The sequence below is a fragment of the Halictus rubicundus genome, unplaced genomic scaffold, assembly GCF_050948215.1.
Source record: "Halictus rubicundus isolate RS-2024b unplaced genomic scaffold, iyHalRubi1_principal scaffold0258, whole genome shotgun sequence".
NCBI classification, from domain to species: Eukaryota; Metazoa; Arthropoda; class Insecta; order Hymenoptera; family Halictidae; genus Halictus; species Halictus rubicundus.
Window position 1 is genome coordinate 51,623 of NW_027488799.1, and position 17,340 is coordinate 68,962.

General features: G+C 47.8%; 1 protein-coding gene across 1 annotated transcript; it reads right to left on the reverse strand.

Annotated features, from left to right (window-relative positions):
* Window positions 1–9,796: 9,796 nt before the first annotated feature.
* Window positions 9,797–14,947, reverse strand: LOC143364093 (uncharacterized). The gene has a single exon (XM_076804597.1). It carries the CDS (start codon window positions 14,945–14,947, stop codon window positions 9,797–9,799), a length of 5,151 nt encoding a protein of 1,716 aa, XP_076660712.1.
* Window positions 14,948–17,340: the final 2,393 nt, after the last annotated feature.

Here is a 17,340-nt window from a genome sequence, read left to right on the forward strand (position 1 = left end):
TATCCTCTATCCTATTCTATACTATATCCTATCCTATCCTATCCAATCCCCTATCCTATCCTCTATTCTATCCTATCCTCTATCCTATCCTATCCTCTATAATATCGCATCCTCTATCCTATCCTGTCCTCGATCATATAATATCATCCATCCTATCCTATTCTCTATCCTACCCTATCCTATCGCCTATCGTATCCAATCCTCTATCCTATCCAATCCTATATCCTATACTCTCCCCTATCCTATCCTCTCTCCTCAATCCTATAATATCCTCTATCCTATCCTATACTCTATCCTATCCCATCCACTATCCTATCCTATCGTCTATCCTATCCTATCCTCTATCCTATCCTATCCATTATCCTATCCTATCGTCTATCCTATCGTATACTCTATCCTATCCTCCATCCTAACCTATCCTCTATCCTATCCTATCCTCTATTCTATCCATTCCTCTATCCTATCCTATCCTCTATTCTATCCTATCCTCCATCGTCTCCTGTCCTCTATCCTATCCAATCCCCTATCCTATCCTCTATCGTCTCCTATCCTCTATCCTATCCAATCCCCTATCGGATCCTCTATCCTATCCTATCCTCAATCCTATTCTACCCTCAATCCTATCCTATCCTCTATCCTATCCTATCCTCTATGGTATCCCATCCTCTATCCTATACTATGCTCTATCCTATCCTATCCTCTATCCTATCCTATCCTCTATCCTATCCTATCCTCAATCCTATCCTATCCTCTATCCTATCCTATCCTCTATGCTATCCCATCCTCTATCCTATCCTATGCTCTATCCTATCCTTTCCTCTATACTATCCTATCCTCTATTCTATCCTATCCTCTATCGTCTCCTATCCTCTATCCTATCCAATCCCCTATCCCATCCACTATCCTATCCTATCCTCTATCCTATCCTATCCTCTATCCTATCCTATCCATTATCCTATCCTATCCTCTATCCTATCGTATACTCTATCCTATCCTCTTTCCTATCCTATCCTCTATCCTATCCTATTCTCTATCCTATCCTTTCCTCTATCCTATCCTATCCTCCATCGTCTCCTGTCCTCTATCCTATCCAATCCCCTATCCTATCCTCTATCGTCTCCTATCCTCTATCGTATCCAATCCCCTATCGGATCCTCTATCCTATCCTATCCTCAATCCTATCCTATCCTCTATCCTATCCTCTCCTCTATGGTATCCCATCCTCTATCCTATACTATGCTCTATCCTATCCTATCCTCTATCCTATCCTATCCTCTATCCTATCCTATGCTCAATCCTATCCTATCCTCTATCCTATCCTATCCTCTATGCTATCCCATCCTCTATCCTATCCTATCCTCTATCCTATCCTATCCTCTATCCTATCCGATCCTCTATCGTATCCTATCCTCTATCCTATCCTATTCTCCAACCTATCCTATCCTCTATCCTATCCTCTCTCCTCAATCCTATAATATTCTCTATCCTATCCTATACTCTATCCTATCCCACCCACTATGCTATCCTATCCTCTATCCTATCCTATACTCTATCCTATCCTATACTCTATCCTATCCTATCCTCAATCCTATCCTATCCTCTATCCTATCCCATCCTCTATCCTATCCTATGCTCTATCCTCAATCCTATTCTCTATCCTATCCTATCCTCTATCCTATCCTATACTCTATCCTATCCTATTCTCTATACTATCCTATCCTCTATCCTATCCTATACTCTATCCTATCCTATCCTATCCAATCACCTAACCTATCCTCTATTCGATCCTATCCTCTATCCTATCGTATCCTCTATCCTATCCTATCCTCTATCCTATCCAATGCTCTATCCTATCCTCTATCCTATCCTATCCTCTCTCCTTTCCTATCCTCTATCCTATCGTATCCTCTATCCTATCCGATCCTCTATCCTATCCTATCCTCTATCCTATCCTATCCCCTTTCCTATCCTATCCTCTATCCTATCCTATCCTCTATCCTATCCTATCCTCTATCCTATCCTATCCTCAATCCTATCCTATCCTCAATCCTATCCTATCCTCTATCCTATCCTATCCTCTATCCTATCCTCTATCCTATCCTATCCTCTATCCTATCCTATCCTCTATCCTATCCTTTCCTCTATCCTATCCTATCCTCTATTCTATCCTATCCTCCATCGTCTCCTGTCCTCTATCCTATCCTCTATCCTCTATCCTATCCTCAATCCTATTCTATACTCTATCCAATCCTATCCTATCCAATCCCCTATCCTATCCTCTATTCGATCCTATCCTCAATCCTATCCTATCCTCTATAATATCGCATCCTCTATCCTATCCTGTCCTCGATCATATAATATCATCCATCCTATCCTATTCTCTATCCTACCCTATACTATCCTCTATCGTATCCTATCCTCTATCCTATCCAATCCTATATCCTATACTCTATCCTATCCTATCCTCTATTCTATCCTATCCTATCATCTTTCCTATCGTATACTCTATCCTATCCTCTTTCCTATCCTATCCTCTATCCTATCCTATCCTCTATCCTATCCTTTCCTCTATCCTATCCTATCCTCTATTCTATCCTATCCTCCATCGTCTCCTGTCCTCTATCCTATCCAATCCCCTATCCTATCCTCTATCGTCTCCTATCCTCTATCCTATCCAATCCCCTATCGGATCCTCTATCCTATCCTATCCTCAATCCTATCATATCCTCAATCCTATCCTATCCTCTATCCTATCCTATCCTCTATCCTATCCTATCCTCTATCCTATGCTCTATCCTCAATCCTATCCTCTATCCTTTCCTATTCTCTATCCTATCCTATCCTCTATCCTATCCTATCCTCTATCCTATCCTATCCTCTATCCTATCCTATCCTATCCTATCCAATCCCCTATCCTATCCTCTATTCGATCCTATCCTCTATCCTATCCTATCCTCTATAATATCGCATCCTCTATCCTATCCTGTCCTCGATCATATAATATCATCCATCCTATCCTATTCTCTATCCTACCCTATCCTATCCTCTATCGTATCCTATCCTCTATCCTATCCAATCCCATATCATATACTCTATCCTATCCTATCCTCTATTCTATCCTATCCTATCCTCTTTCCTATCCTATCCTCTATCCTATCTTATCCTCTATCCTATCCAATGCTCTATCCTATCCTCTATCCTATCCTATCCTCTATCCTATCCTATCCTCTATCGTATCCTATCCTCTATCCTATCCTATTCTCCATCCTATCCTATCCTCTATCCTATCCTCTCTCCTCAATCCTATAATATCCTCTATCCTATCCTATACTCTATCCTATCCCATCCACTATCCTATCCTATCCTCTATCCTATCCTACCCTCTATCCCATCCTATCCATTATCCTATCTTATCCTCTATCCTATCGTATACTCTATCCTATCCTCTTTCCTATCCTATCCTCTATCCTATCCTATCCTCTATCCTATCCTTTCCTCTATCCTATCCTATCCTCCATCGTCTCCTGTCCTCTATCCTATCCAATCCCCTATCCTATCCTCTATCGTCTCCTATCCTCTATCCTATCCAATCCCCTATCGGATCCTCTATCCTATCCTATCCTCAATCCTATCATATCCTCAATCCTATCCTATCCTCTATCCTATCCTCTCCTCTATGGTATCCCATCCTCTATCCTATACTATGCTCTATCCTATCCTATCCTCTATCCTATCCTATCCTCTATCCTATCCTCTATCCTATCCTATCCTCTATCCTATCCTATACTGTATCATATCCTATCCTCTATCCTATCCTATCCTCTATCCTATGCTATCCTCAATCCTATCCTATCCTCTATCCTATCCTATCCTCTATGCTATTCCATCCTCTATCCTATCCTATGCTCTACCCTCAATCCTATTCTCTATAATATCCTATCCTCTATCCTATCCTATCCTCAATTCTATCCTATCCTCTATCCTATCCTATCCTCTATCCTATTCTATACTATATCCTATCCTATCCTATCCAATCCCCTATCCTATCCTCTATTCGATCCTATCCTCTATCCTATCCTATCCTCTATAATATCGCATCCTCTATCCTATCCTGTCCTCGATCATATAATATCATCCATCCTATCCTATTCTCTATCCTACCCTATCCTATCGCCTATCGTATCCAATCCTCTATCCTATCCAATCCTATATCCTATACTCTCCCCTATCCTATCCTCTCTCCTCAATCCTATAATATCCTCTATCCTATCCTATACTCTATCCTATCCCATCCACTATCCTATCCTATCGTCTATCCTATCCTATCCTCTATCCTATCCTATCCATTATCCTATCCTATCCTCTATCCTATCGTATACTCTATCCTATCCTCCATCCTAACCTATCCTCTATCCTATCCTATCCTCTATTCTATCCATTCCTCTATCCTATCCTATCCTCTATTCTATCCTATCCTCCATCGTCTCCTGTCCTCTATCCTATCCAATCCCCTATCCTATCCTCTATCGTCTCCTATCCTCTATCCTATCCAATCCCCTATCGGATCCTCTATCCTATCCTATCCTCAATCCTATTCTACCCTCAATCCTATCCTATCCTCTATCCTATCCTATCCTCTATGGTATCCCATCCTCTATCCTATACTATGCTCTATCCTATCCTATCCTCTATCCTATCCTATCCTCTATCCTATCCTATCCTCAATCCTATCCTATCCTCTATCCTATCCTATCCTCTATGCTATCCCATCCTCTATCCTATCCTATGCTCTATCCTATCCTTTCCTCTATACTATCCTATCCTCTATTCTATCCTATCCTCTATCGTCTCCTATCCTCTATCCTATCCAATCCCCTATCCCATCCACTATCCTATCCTATCCTCTATCCTATCCTATCCTCTATCCTATCCTATCCATTATCCTATCCTATCCTCTATCCTATCGTATACTCTATCCTATCCTCTTTCCTATCCTATCCTCTATCCTATCCTATTCTCTATCCTATCCTTTCCTCTATCCTATCCTATCCTCCATCGTCTCCTGTCCTCTATCCTATCCAATCCCCTATCCTATCCTCTATCGTCTCCTATCCTCTATCGTATCCAATCCCCTATCGGATCCTCTATCCTATCCTATCCTCAATCCTATCCTATCCTCTATCCTATCCTCTCCTCTATGGTATCCCATCCTCTATCCTATACTATGCTCTATCCTATCCTATCCTCTATCCTATCCTATCCTCTATCCTATCCTATGCTCAATCCTATCCTATCCTCTATCCTATCCTATCCTCTATGCTATCCCATCCTCTATCCTATCCTATCCTCTATCCTATCCTATCCTCTATCCTATCCGATCCTCTATCGTATCCTATCCTCTATCCTATCCTATTCTCCAACCTATCCTATCCTCTATCCTATCCTCTCTCCTCAATCCTATAATATTCTCTATCCTATCCTATACTCTATCCTATCCCACCCACTATGCTATCCTATCCTCTATCCTATCCTATACTCTATCCTATCCTATACTCTATCCTATCCTATCCTCAATCCTATCCTATCCTCTATCCTATCCCATCCTCTATCCTATCCTATGCTCTATCCTCAATCCTATTCTCTATCCTATCCTATCCTCTATCCTATCCTATACTCTATCCTATCCTATTCTCTATACTATCCTATCCTCTATCCTATCCTATACTCTATCCTATCCTATCCTATCCAATCACCTAACCTATCCTCTATTCGATCCTATCCTCTATCCTATCGTATCCTCTATCCTATCCTATCCTCTATCCTATCCAATGCTCTATCCTATCCTCTATCCTATCCTATCCTCTCTCCTTTCCTATCCTCTATCCTATCGTATCCTCTATCCTATCCGATCCTCTATCCTATCCTATCCTCTATCCTATCCTATCCCCTTTCCTATCCTATCCTCTATCCTATCCTATCCTCTATCCTATCCTATCCTCTATCCTATCCTATCCTCAATCCTATCCTATCCTCTATCCTATCCTATCCTCTATCCTATCCTATCCTATCCTCTCTCCTATCCTATCCTCTATCCTATCCTATCCTCTATTATATCCGATCCTCTATCGTATCCTATCCTCTATCCTATCCTATTCTCTATCCTATCCTATACTCTATCCTATCCTCTCTCCTCAATTATATAATATCCTCTATCCTATCCTATCCTCTATCCTATCCTATCCTCTATCCTATCCTATCCTCTATCCTATCCTATCCTCTATCCTATCCTATCCTCTCTCCTATCCTATCCTCTATCCTATCCTATCCTCTATTATATCCGATGCTCTATAGTATCCTATCCTCTATCCTATTCTATACTCTATCCTATCCTATCCTATCCAATCCCCTATCCTATCCTATACTCTATCCTATCCTATCCGCTATCCTATCCTCTCTCCTCAATCCTATAACATCCACTATCCTATCCTATACTCTATCCTATCCCATCCACTATCCTATCCTATCCTCTATCCTATCCTATCCTCTATCCTATCCTTTCCTCTATCCCATCCTATCCTCTATTCTATCCTATCCTCCATCGTCTCCTGTCCTCTATCCTATCCAATCCCCTATCCTATCCTCTATCGTCTCCTATCCTCTATCCTATCCAATCCCCTATCGGATCCTCCATCCTATCCTATCCTCTATCCTACCCTATCCTCAATCCTATCCTATCCTCTATCCTATCCTATCCTCTATCCTATCCTATCCTCTATGCTATCCCATCCTCTATCCTATCCTATCCTCTATCCTATCCTATCCTCTATCCTATCCGATCCTCTATCGTATCCTATCCTCTATCCTATCCTATTCTCCAACCTATCCTATCCTCTATCCTATCCTCTCTCCTCAATCCTATAATATTCTCTATCCTATCCTATACTCTATCCTATCCCACCCACTATGCTATCCTATCCTCTATCCTATCCTATACTCTATCCTATCCTATACTCTATCCTATCCTATCCTCAATCCTATCCTATCCTCTATCCTATCCCATCCTCTATCCTATCCTATGCTCTATCCTCAATCCTATTCTCTATCCTATCCTATCCTCTATCCTATCCTATACTCTATCCTATCCTATTCTCTATACTATCCTATCCTCTATCCTATCCTATACTCTATCCTATCCTATCCTATCCAATCACCTAACCTATCCTCTATTCGATCCTATCCTCTATCCTATCGTATCCTCTATCCTATCCTATCCTCTATCCTATCCAATGCTCTATCCTATCCTCTATCCTATCCTATCCTCTCTCCTTTCCTATCCTCTATCCTATCGTATCCTCTATCCTATCCGATCCTCTATCCTATCCTATCCTCTATCCTATCCTATCCCCTTTCCTATCCTATCCTCTATCCTATCCTATCCTCTATCCTATCCTATCCTCTATCCTATCCTATCCTCAATCCTATCCTATCCTCTATCCTATCCTATCCTCTATCCTATCCTATCCTATCCTCTCTCCTATCCTATCCTCTATCCTATCCTATCCTCTATTATATCCGATCCTCTATCGTATCCTATCCTCTATCCTATCCTATTCTCTATCCTATCCTATACTCTATCCTATCCTCTCTCCTCAATTATATAATATCCTCTATCCTATCCTATCCTCTATCCTATCCTATCCTCTATCCTATCCTATCCTCTATCCTATCCTATCCTCTATCCTATCCTATCCTCTCTCCTATCCTATCCTCTATCCTATCCTATCCTCTATTATATCCGATGCTCTATAGTATCCTATCCTCTATCCTATTCTATACTCTATCCTATCCTATCCTATCCAATCCCCTATCCTATCCTATACTCTATCCTATCCTATCCGCTATCCTATCCTCTCTCCTCAATCCTATAACATCCACTATCCTATCCTATACTCTATCCTATCCCATCCACTATCCTATCCTATCCTCTATCCTATCCTATCCTCTATCCTATCCTTTCCTCTATCCCATCCTATCCTCTATTCTATCCTATCCTCCATCGTCTCCTGTCCTCTATCCTATCCAATCCCCTATCCTATCCTCTATCGTCTCCTATCCTCTATCCTATCCAATCCCCTATCGGATCCTCCATCCTATCCTATCCTCTATCCTACCCTATCCTCAATCCTATCCTATCCTCTATCCTATCCTATCCTCTATCCTATCCTATCCTCTATCCTATCCTATCCTCTATAATATCGCATCCTCTATCCTATCCTGTCCTCGATCATATAATATCATCCATCCTATCCTATTCTCTATCCTACCCTATCCTATCCTCTATCGTATCCTATAATCTATCCTATCCAATCCTATATCCTATACTCTATCCTATCCTATCCTCTATTCTATCCTATCCTATCCTCTTTCCTATCCTATCCTCTATCCTATCCTATCCTCTATCCTATCCTCTCCTCTATGGTATCCCATCCTCTATCCTATACTATGCTCTATCCTATCCTATCCTCTATCCTATCCTTTCCTCTATCCTATCCTATCCTCCATCGTCTCCTGTCCTCTATCCTATCCTCTATCGTCTCCTATCCTCTATTCTATCCAATGCCCTATCGGATCCTCCATCCTATCCTATCCTCTATCCTATCCTATCCTCAATCCTATCTTATCCTGTCTCCTATCCTATTCTCTATCCTATCCTCTATCCTATCCTATCCTTTATCCTATCCTATACTGTATCCTGTTCTATCCTCTATCCTATCCTCTCCTCTATCCTATGCTATCCTCAATCCTATCCTATCCTCTATCCTATCCTATCCTCTATGCTATCCCATCCTCTATCCTATCCTATGCTCTATCCTCAATCCTATTCTCTATCGTATCATATCCTCTATCCTATACTATGCTCTATCCTATCCTATCCTCTATCCTATCCTATCCTCTATCCTATCCTATCCTCAATCCTATCCTATCCTCTATCCTATCCTATCCTCTATGCTATCCCATCCTCTATCCTATACTATGCTCTATCCTATCCTATCCTCTATCCTATCCTATCCTCTATCCTATCCTATCCTCAATCCTATCCTATCCTCTATCCTATCCAATCCTCTATCCTATCCAATCCTCTATCCTATCCTCTCCTCTATGGTATCCCATCCTCTATCCTATTGTTAACGACAAATCGAGATTGCCTCGTAGCTGAGGCAACTACTGTCTGAGTCGTAATAAGAATAACTGGGAAAACGAAAAGGACGAAATCGACGGACAAACGGTGGATCGCAAGAAAGAAAACTCGATGCTCAACGTGTGTGGTCGTGATCGAACTGAGATCGATCAACCGTCGCGCGGCGCACGCGACACACCCGCCCGCTCCCCTCGCACGCCGCGAGCTGCTCGATCCACCCGTGGCGCACGGGGGGGTTGAGGAGAGGTGCGTCGAGGCAGGCCGCGCGCACGCGTTGTCGATCAGCCTTTGTCGAACGTTTATTACAGTTATGTACATAGTCGATTTAACAATAAAATATAATATAAACTATAATGCCTTGCACGAAGTGGGTTTCATGTTATTCCCGAACATACCGCCCGCCTTGACGTCACCACGGGTGCGTCGAAATGGGACTCGCTTGATACACGCGGTCGGGTCCGCGTGGCGTATGGCGGGACGCTGGGAGGGGGAACGGTTGTCCATTCTGGAATGCGGCGTAGTACTGCGTAGAACACAGCTGTTGTCCGTCCGCCACGTGCTGTCTCCGCAGATACGTCGGACATTGTCGGCTCGTGGTTAGTGTTCGCCAGTCGTCCCGTCTCGCGGCCCTGCTTCCTCACGGATAGGAAGCTCGACGAGCTTCGCGATCGTTCTGGAGAACGTGCGGGATCCGGAACGTAACGTGACGACCCGTACGAGTCCATCCTTGCCGGGCTGCGTGGATTCGACACGTGCGAGCGGCCAGCGGGTCGGCGGTGTGGAATCCTCTTTGACAAGTACCAGTGTACCCGGGCGAAGATCCTCCCGCCGATCTTGCCATTTGGTGCGCTGCTGCATTTGGTGCAAGTGCTCCTGCATCCACCTGTGCCAAAAATTATGGTGCATAGCGTGAATAAGTCGCCACCGTGATCCGAGTGACAGTGTGGAATATTCGGTGGGTGGTTCGGGAGGTGCGCGAAGAGGCTCGCCCACCAGGAAGTGTCCCGGCGTGAGCGGAGCCAGATCGGTTGGATCGTCGGAGAGGGGGCTTAGGGGGCGGGAGTTCAGGCAGGCTTCTACGCGGCACAGCAGTGTCGTCATCTCCTCGTAGGTAAGCGTAGTGTCACCTATCACCCGTCGGAGATGAGCTTTCATTGACTTCACCGCTGCTTCCCAAAGGCCCCCCATGTGCGGTGAATACGGTGGGATAAATTCCCACTGGGTTCCGTCCGTAGCGAGTGCCTCGGCGACGTGAGCGTAGAAGGCCGACGCTGCCCTGAACATGCGCTGCAGCTCCTCATCGGCTCCTCGGAAGGTGGTGCCATTGTCGCTATACAGGTGACTGCAACGTCCACGTCGTGCCGTAAACCGTTGAAACGCTGCGATGAAGGCCGCCGCTGACAGGTCTGTAACTGCATCTAAGTGCAGGGCTTTGGTCACCATGCACACAAACACCGCCACGTACCCTTTCTGACTTTTGTGGCCTCTCCCCTTACTGGTGCGCATGTGCAGGGGTCCCGCGTAGTCCACACCGGTCCGCAGGAACGGTTTGGCTGGAAGCACCCTCGATGCTGGAAGATTGCCCATCCGCTGTTGTCCGGTAGAGGCTCGGAACCGTGTGCACGTGACACAGTTACGCAGGACCTGCTTCACCCGAGATCGTCCACGTGGTATCCAGAAGGCCCTTAGGATCCAGGTCAGCGTGGCGTTGAGTCCTCCGTGGAGAGTCTGCCTATGTGCATCACGTATCACCAGCAGCGCCAAGTGAGAAGTACGGTTGACTATTGCTGGGTGTCGTTGGGACTCCGACAGCATGGTGTTCTGAAGACGACCTCCGACCCTTAGGATTCCGTCCTCACCTAAAAAGGGTGTCAGAGATTTGAGTGGAGATCCGGATGGCACTGCGTTACCTCGACTGAGTGCGTGCAGTTCCTGTGGGAAGTCACTTCGCTGGCACGTGCGTATGACCGTGTGGAGAGCCTCCTGCAGCTCGGAAGACGTCAGCGGTCCTCGTCTGCCACGGACTTTCCGGCAGTTATCTGTAAACCGACGAAGGTAAGCAGTGACCCGCATCAGTCTCGTCAGGGAGGAGAACCTGGTAACGAACTGCTCCTTTTCAGGCTCCTCTTGCACCAGTGCGACAGACACGGTCCTCTGCTCCGGAAGGTCTCGAGGCAGATCGGCAGTCGAGGTGGCCGGCCAGCCTGCGTGTGGATCCGTCAGCCAGGCCGGGCCCTTCCACCAGAGTTTCGAGTCTCGTAACTCGTCCGCTGGGATGCCTCTGGTAGCCAGGTCGGCGGGGTTATCAGTCGTTCCCACGTGTCGCCGCGTCACTCCGGGAAGGAGATTCTGGATTTCGGACACTCGATGGGCGACGAAGGGCTTCCATTTTGACGGATGGGAGCGAAGCCACGCCAGCGCTACCGTCGAGTCGGTCCAGGCGCTGATCGGGCAGGAATCCAGGCTCAGCTCCCTCCTCATCGACGCCAGCAGCTGTGCCAGGAGGACCGCTCCGCAGAGTTCCAGCCGAGGGATGCTCAGGGTCTTGACCGGAGCTACCCTGGACTTCGCCACCAGGAGGTTCGTGTGATGCTGATCTCGGCGGACCACCAGGTATACGGCAGCTGCGTATGCGCGTTCCGAGGCGTCGCAGAAGCCATGCAGCTCGACCTCGCTTCCCGATGAATGATGTATCCACCTTGGAACGTGGACTTCACTCAGTGCACTGAGGTCTCCTCGGAAGCTCCGCCAACGGCAGGTAAGTCCCTCGTCCAAGGGTTGGTCCCACGTGACCCCTGCCAACCACAGATCCTGTAATAAGATTTTGGCCCTTACTATTACAGGTGCCAGCCACCCTAGTGGGTCGAAGAGTCGTGCGATCTCGGATAGGATCGATCGCTTTGTCCACGTTGATTCCGACGGTCCGTCGTCGAATCTCGGGCCCCGCACCGCCAGAGTGTCGCGCTTGGTGTCCCAAAGCAGGCCCAAGGCTCCGTGCACTTCGCTCTCCTGGATCACCTTGGTCTGCGGCGTCGACGAGCGGAGTTCGGGAACGTTGCTTGCCCACTTGTCCAGAGGGAACCCCCCGGACTCGAGTAGGCTCGTCAGTTGCTGGGCAGTTTCCAAGGCCGCACCTAAGTCGTCGGCGCCCGACAGGATGTCGTCGACGTAAGCATGACGTCGGAGTGCCTCCGCTCCTAATGGATAGCGGGTCCCCTCGTCGACGGCTAGCTCTTGCAGGACCCGGTGCGCCAGGTAGGGAGCAGACGCTGTACCGTAGGTGACGGTGGTCATCCTGAAATCAATTAACTGCTCAGTCGGGTGCTTTCTCCACAGAACTCGCAGCCAGTCCTGATCGTCCGGGTGCATTAATATCTGGCGAAACATCTTGACGATGTCCGCCGAAAACGCCACCCTGAAGAGACGCCATCGAGTCACGACGGCCCAAAGCTCTGACTGAAGCTTTGGTCCCGGCAGTAGCGCATCGTTGAGTGAGGAGTCCTTGGCTGAAGGGAAGGACGCGTTGAAGACGACCCGAATTTTCTGGAGTGTGCCACACTCCTTCCAGACCGCGTGGTGGGGTAGGTAATGGCCTGGTTCCTGATCCTTCAGGGGTCTGCTCACCGGGCTCATGTGTCCGAGTCGATGGTACTCCTCCATGAAGTCGACGTACTGATCACGCAAACTATGATCTCTCGACCAGGTTCGTTCGGCCTTGAGCAGCATGCGGATTGCCGCCGATCTCGACGAGCCCACCTGTGGATGTCTTCCCCCCTTAAACGGTAGACGAACTACATACCGCCCCGACGGGTCGCGACGTGTGGTGCTCCGGAACAGCTCCTCACAGCTTAGTTCGTCTGGTGACATGGGAGTTTCGTGTGAGAGCTCCTCCAATTCCCAAAACCGCTGGAGGTCGGGTAAGGGTTCTTGTCGCCTTACGCAATGGATCCTGGTGGACCGTGGCGGCCCCGACACCTCGATGGGTCCCAGCAGTGTCCATCCGAAAGGAGTTCGGATAGCTGCCGGGGTACCAGGAGGGCCCACCCGCTTCTCCAATAGCAACATCCCGCAGACGTCGGCACCCAGGAGCACGTCCACCTGCGCAGGGTCCGAGAAGTGCGGATCGGCCAGCGGCAAGCCCTTCACGTGCGGCCAGTCTCCCAAGGACACCGGTTGCGACGGGGTAGGAGAGACGAGGCTCTTGGTGACGAGTGCTTCTAAGGTGACCTGAAACTCATCATCCACCGGTGATCGGAGCGATACCTTTACCTCCGTCCGTGCAGTTCCCACGCTGGTCCCCTGGTATCCGGTCAGCTCTACCCGTACGGTCCGTCTCCTCAACCTTAACGACTGGGCGGCCCACTCGGAGAGGAAGGATGCCTCGGAGCCTGAGTCCAGTAAGGCTCGGACCGTCAGAGATCGACCATTGGGTGCCTCCAGAGTGACTCTAGCGGTGGCGAGGAGGGTGGCCTTGTTGCAGCCCACGGCGTAGTTGACAGCCGAAGAAGACGTGGTAGATTCGGCCCTCGCGTCCTTCAGGAAGGCGTCATGGAGGGTGGTGTTGTGCTGCTTGTCGCAAACCCAGCATCGAAACGACGAGGAGCACTGCGGAAGCTGGTGGCTGCTCGCTAGGCACGAGAGGCAGAGACCCTTATCGATCACGAACTGACGCCGTTTCGCTGCAGGTAACGCCTTGTACTGCTTGCACGCATTGAGCGCATGATTCCCGGCACAGAGTGGGCACTGACGGCCACCCTTCGTCGTTCCCTTAGGTTCAACCTTGACCGCCAGCGTGTTGCGGGAGACCACGGGAGTGTTTCGCACGACGGCGCCTCCACCCTTCGACGTCCCAGCTTGTTCCGGGATCCGTGCCGAGCCGAGTGCGTGGACCCTGTTCTCCAGGAACGACTCCAGCTCATCAAAGGTAGGAGTGGCGGTCGGATCCTTCAGGGAGACTTCCCAAGCCAGTCTCGTGGGTTGATCCAATTTCTCCGACGCCAGGAAAACGAACCACTCGTCCCACTCCTTGACGGGTTTCTTCAGGGCCTGGAAGGCCCGCTGCGTCTGTCTGAAGTCGTCCACCAAGCGCTTGATCTCGTTCGGCTGCATCTTGGGTAGGGCCGGACGGGTTATCAGGCGTCGCATATGTGCCGCCGAGAGGATCCGCTGATTTCCGAACCGGCGCTCCAGCGCGGACCAGGCTCCTTCGTAGTTGGCATCGGTGATGGGCGTGAGGTCCAGCATGTTCGCCGCATCTCCGGTGAGGCAAGATTTTAAATACTGCATCTTCCTGACGTTCGCGATGCGGGTTGAGTGATGCACCAAGGAGCAGAATTGATCCTTGAAGCTCTCCCACTCGTACAGATCTCCGGAGAACGTCGGTAGCTTCATCGGCGGCAGGACGGGTTCCGGATCGGAAGACGGCGTGATCATCGTGGTCTCTGCCTTGTGGGGAGTCTGCATCGCTATCAGCTCCTCGACTGCAGCTCCGTTTATCACGAAGGCGTCCTCGACCGCAGCGAAGAAGTCGTCGATCAGGTACGGTAGATCGGCGGATGCCAGCCGGGTCAGCTCGACGTGGCGTTGATTGAATTGGCGCCAGTACGACTCCAGCAGTTCTCGCCGTTTGCGGAGTACGGGTAGCGTCAGGTTATCTGCTCCGCTCTTTTTCAAGTTAATCAGGAACCGAGAAATTCGACCTCCGAGGTCCTTCTGTGCTGCGACGAGGTCGTCGACCGTAGAAGTCATCTTGTTCGGAAATCAGCAACCCGCGATGAGCACGACGACCGTTGCGGTAGGTTGACACTTCCAAGTTCAAACGCGCGAACAACAAGCGGAGCGCGGAATGTTTGTTTGTCAAGCGGACGACCGCTGCGAGGAACGGGTCGCCGAAAAAAAAGCCGTTACCACGTTCAAAAGTCGAACTGGTTCAACGCCTCGATTTTCTCGTACGGATCGAGTTATTAAATCAAAAAGCACTGTGTTTATGCACGCACTACAACGATGTGAATGTTTCAGATGGGGAGAAACACCACTGAGATCCGAAATCGGAGTCGCGGGTCAGAGAAGCGCGAAAGCCGAAGTCGCGTGCTGCGTGCAGGACTGGATCGCGATCGATGCGCAGAAAACTCCCGCAAAACTAAATATCCGGCTCGAAGGACCAATGTTAACGACAAATCGAGATTGCCTCGTAGCTGAGGCAACTACTGTCTGAGTCGTAATAAGAATAACTGGGAAAACGAAAAGGACGAAATCGACGGACAAACGGTGGATCGCAAGAAAGAAAACTCGATGCTCAACGTGTGTGGTCGTGATCGAACTGAGATCGATCAACCGTCGCGCGGCGCACGCGACACACCCGCCCGCTCCCCTCGCACGCCGCGAGCTGCTCGATCCACCCGTGGCGCACGGGGGGGTTGAGGAGAGGTGCGTCGAGGCAGGCCGCGCGCACGCGTTGTCGATCAGCCTTTGTCGAACGTTTATTACAGTTATGTACATAGTCGATTTAACAATAAAATATAATATAAACTATAATGCCTTGCACGAAGTGGGTTTCATGTTATTCCCGAACACCTATACTATGCTCTATCCTATCCTATCCTCTATCCTATCCTTTCCTCTATCCTATCCTATCCTCCATCGTCTCCTGTCCTCTATCCTATCCTCTATCGTCTCCTATCCTCTATTCTATCCAATGCCCTATCGGATCCTCCATCCTATCCTATCCTCTATCCTATCCTATCCTCTATCCTATCCGATCCCCTATCGTATCCTCTATCCTATCCTATCCTCTATCCTATGCCACCCTCTATCCTATCCTATACTGTATCCTATCCTCTATCCTATCCTATCCTCTATCCTATCCTATCCTCTATCCTATCCTATCCTATCCTCTATCCTATCCTATCCTCTATCCTATCCTATCCTCTATCCTATCCTATCCTATCCTCTATCCTATCCTATCCTCTATCCTATCCTATCCTCTATCCTATCCTATCCTCTATCCTATCCTATCCTCTATACTATTCTATCATCTATCCTATCCTATACTCTATCCTATCCTATCCTATCCAATCCCCTATCCTATCCTCAATCCTATCCTATCCTCTATCCTATCCTATCCTCTATCCTATCCTATGCTCTATCCTCAATCCTATTCTCTATCCTATCCTATACTCTATCCTATCCTATACTCCATCCTATCCTATCCTCTATACTATCCCATCCTCTATCCTATCCTATACTCTATCCTATCCTTTCCTCTATCATATCCTATCCACTATCCTATCCTATCCTCTATCCTATCCTATCCTCTATCCTATCCTATCCCCTATCCTATCCTATCCTCTATCCTATCCTATCCTCTATCCTATCCTTTCCTCTATCCCATCCTATCCTCTATTCTATCCTATCCTCCATCGTCTCCTGTCCTCTATCCTATCCAATCCCCTATCCTATCCTCTATCGTCTCCTATCCTCTATTCTATCCAATCCCCTATCGGATCCTCCATCCTATCCTATCCTCTATCCTATCCTATCCTCTATCCTATCCTATCCTCAATCCTATCCTATCCTCTATCCTATCCTATCCTCTATGCTATCCCATCCTCTGTCCTATCCTATGCTCTATCCTATCCTTTCCTCTATACTATCCTATCCTCTATTCTATCCTATCCTCTATCGTCTCCTATCCTCTATCCTATCCTATCCTCTATCCTATCCTATCCTCTATCCTATCCTAGCCTCAATCCTATCCTATCCTCAATCCTATCCTATCCTCTATCCTATCCTATCCTCTATCCTATCCTATCCTCTATCCTATCCTATCCTCTATCCTATCCTCTATCCTATACTATCCTCTATCCTATCCTATCCTCTATCCTATCCTTTCCTCTATCCTATCCTATCCTCTATTCTATCCTATCCTCCATCGTCTCCTGTCCTCTATCCTATCCAATCTCCTATCCTATCCTCTATCCTATCCAATGCCCTATCGGATCCTCTATCCTATCCTATCCTCTATCCTCTATCCTATCCTCAATCCTATCCTATCCTCTATCCTATCCTATCCTCAATCCTATCCTATCCTCTATCCTATCCTATCCTCTATTATATCCTATCCTCTATCCTATCCTATCCTC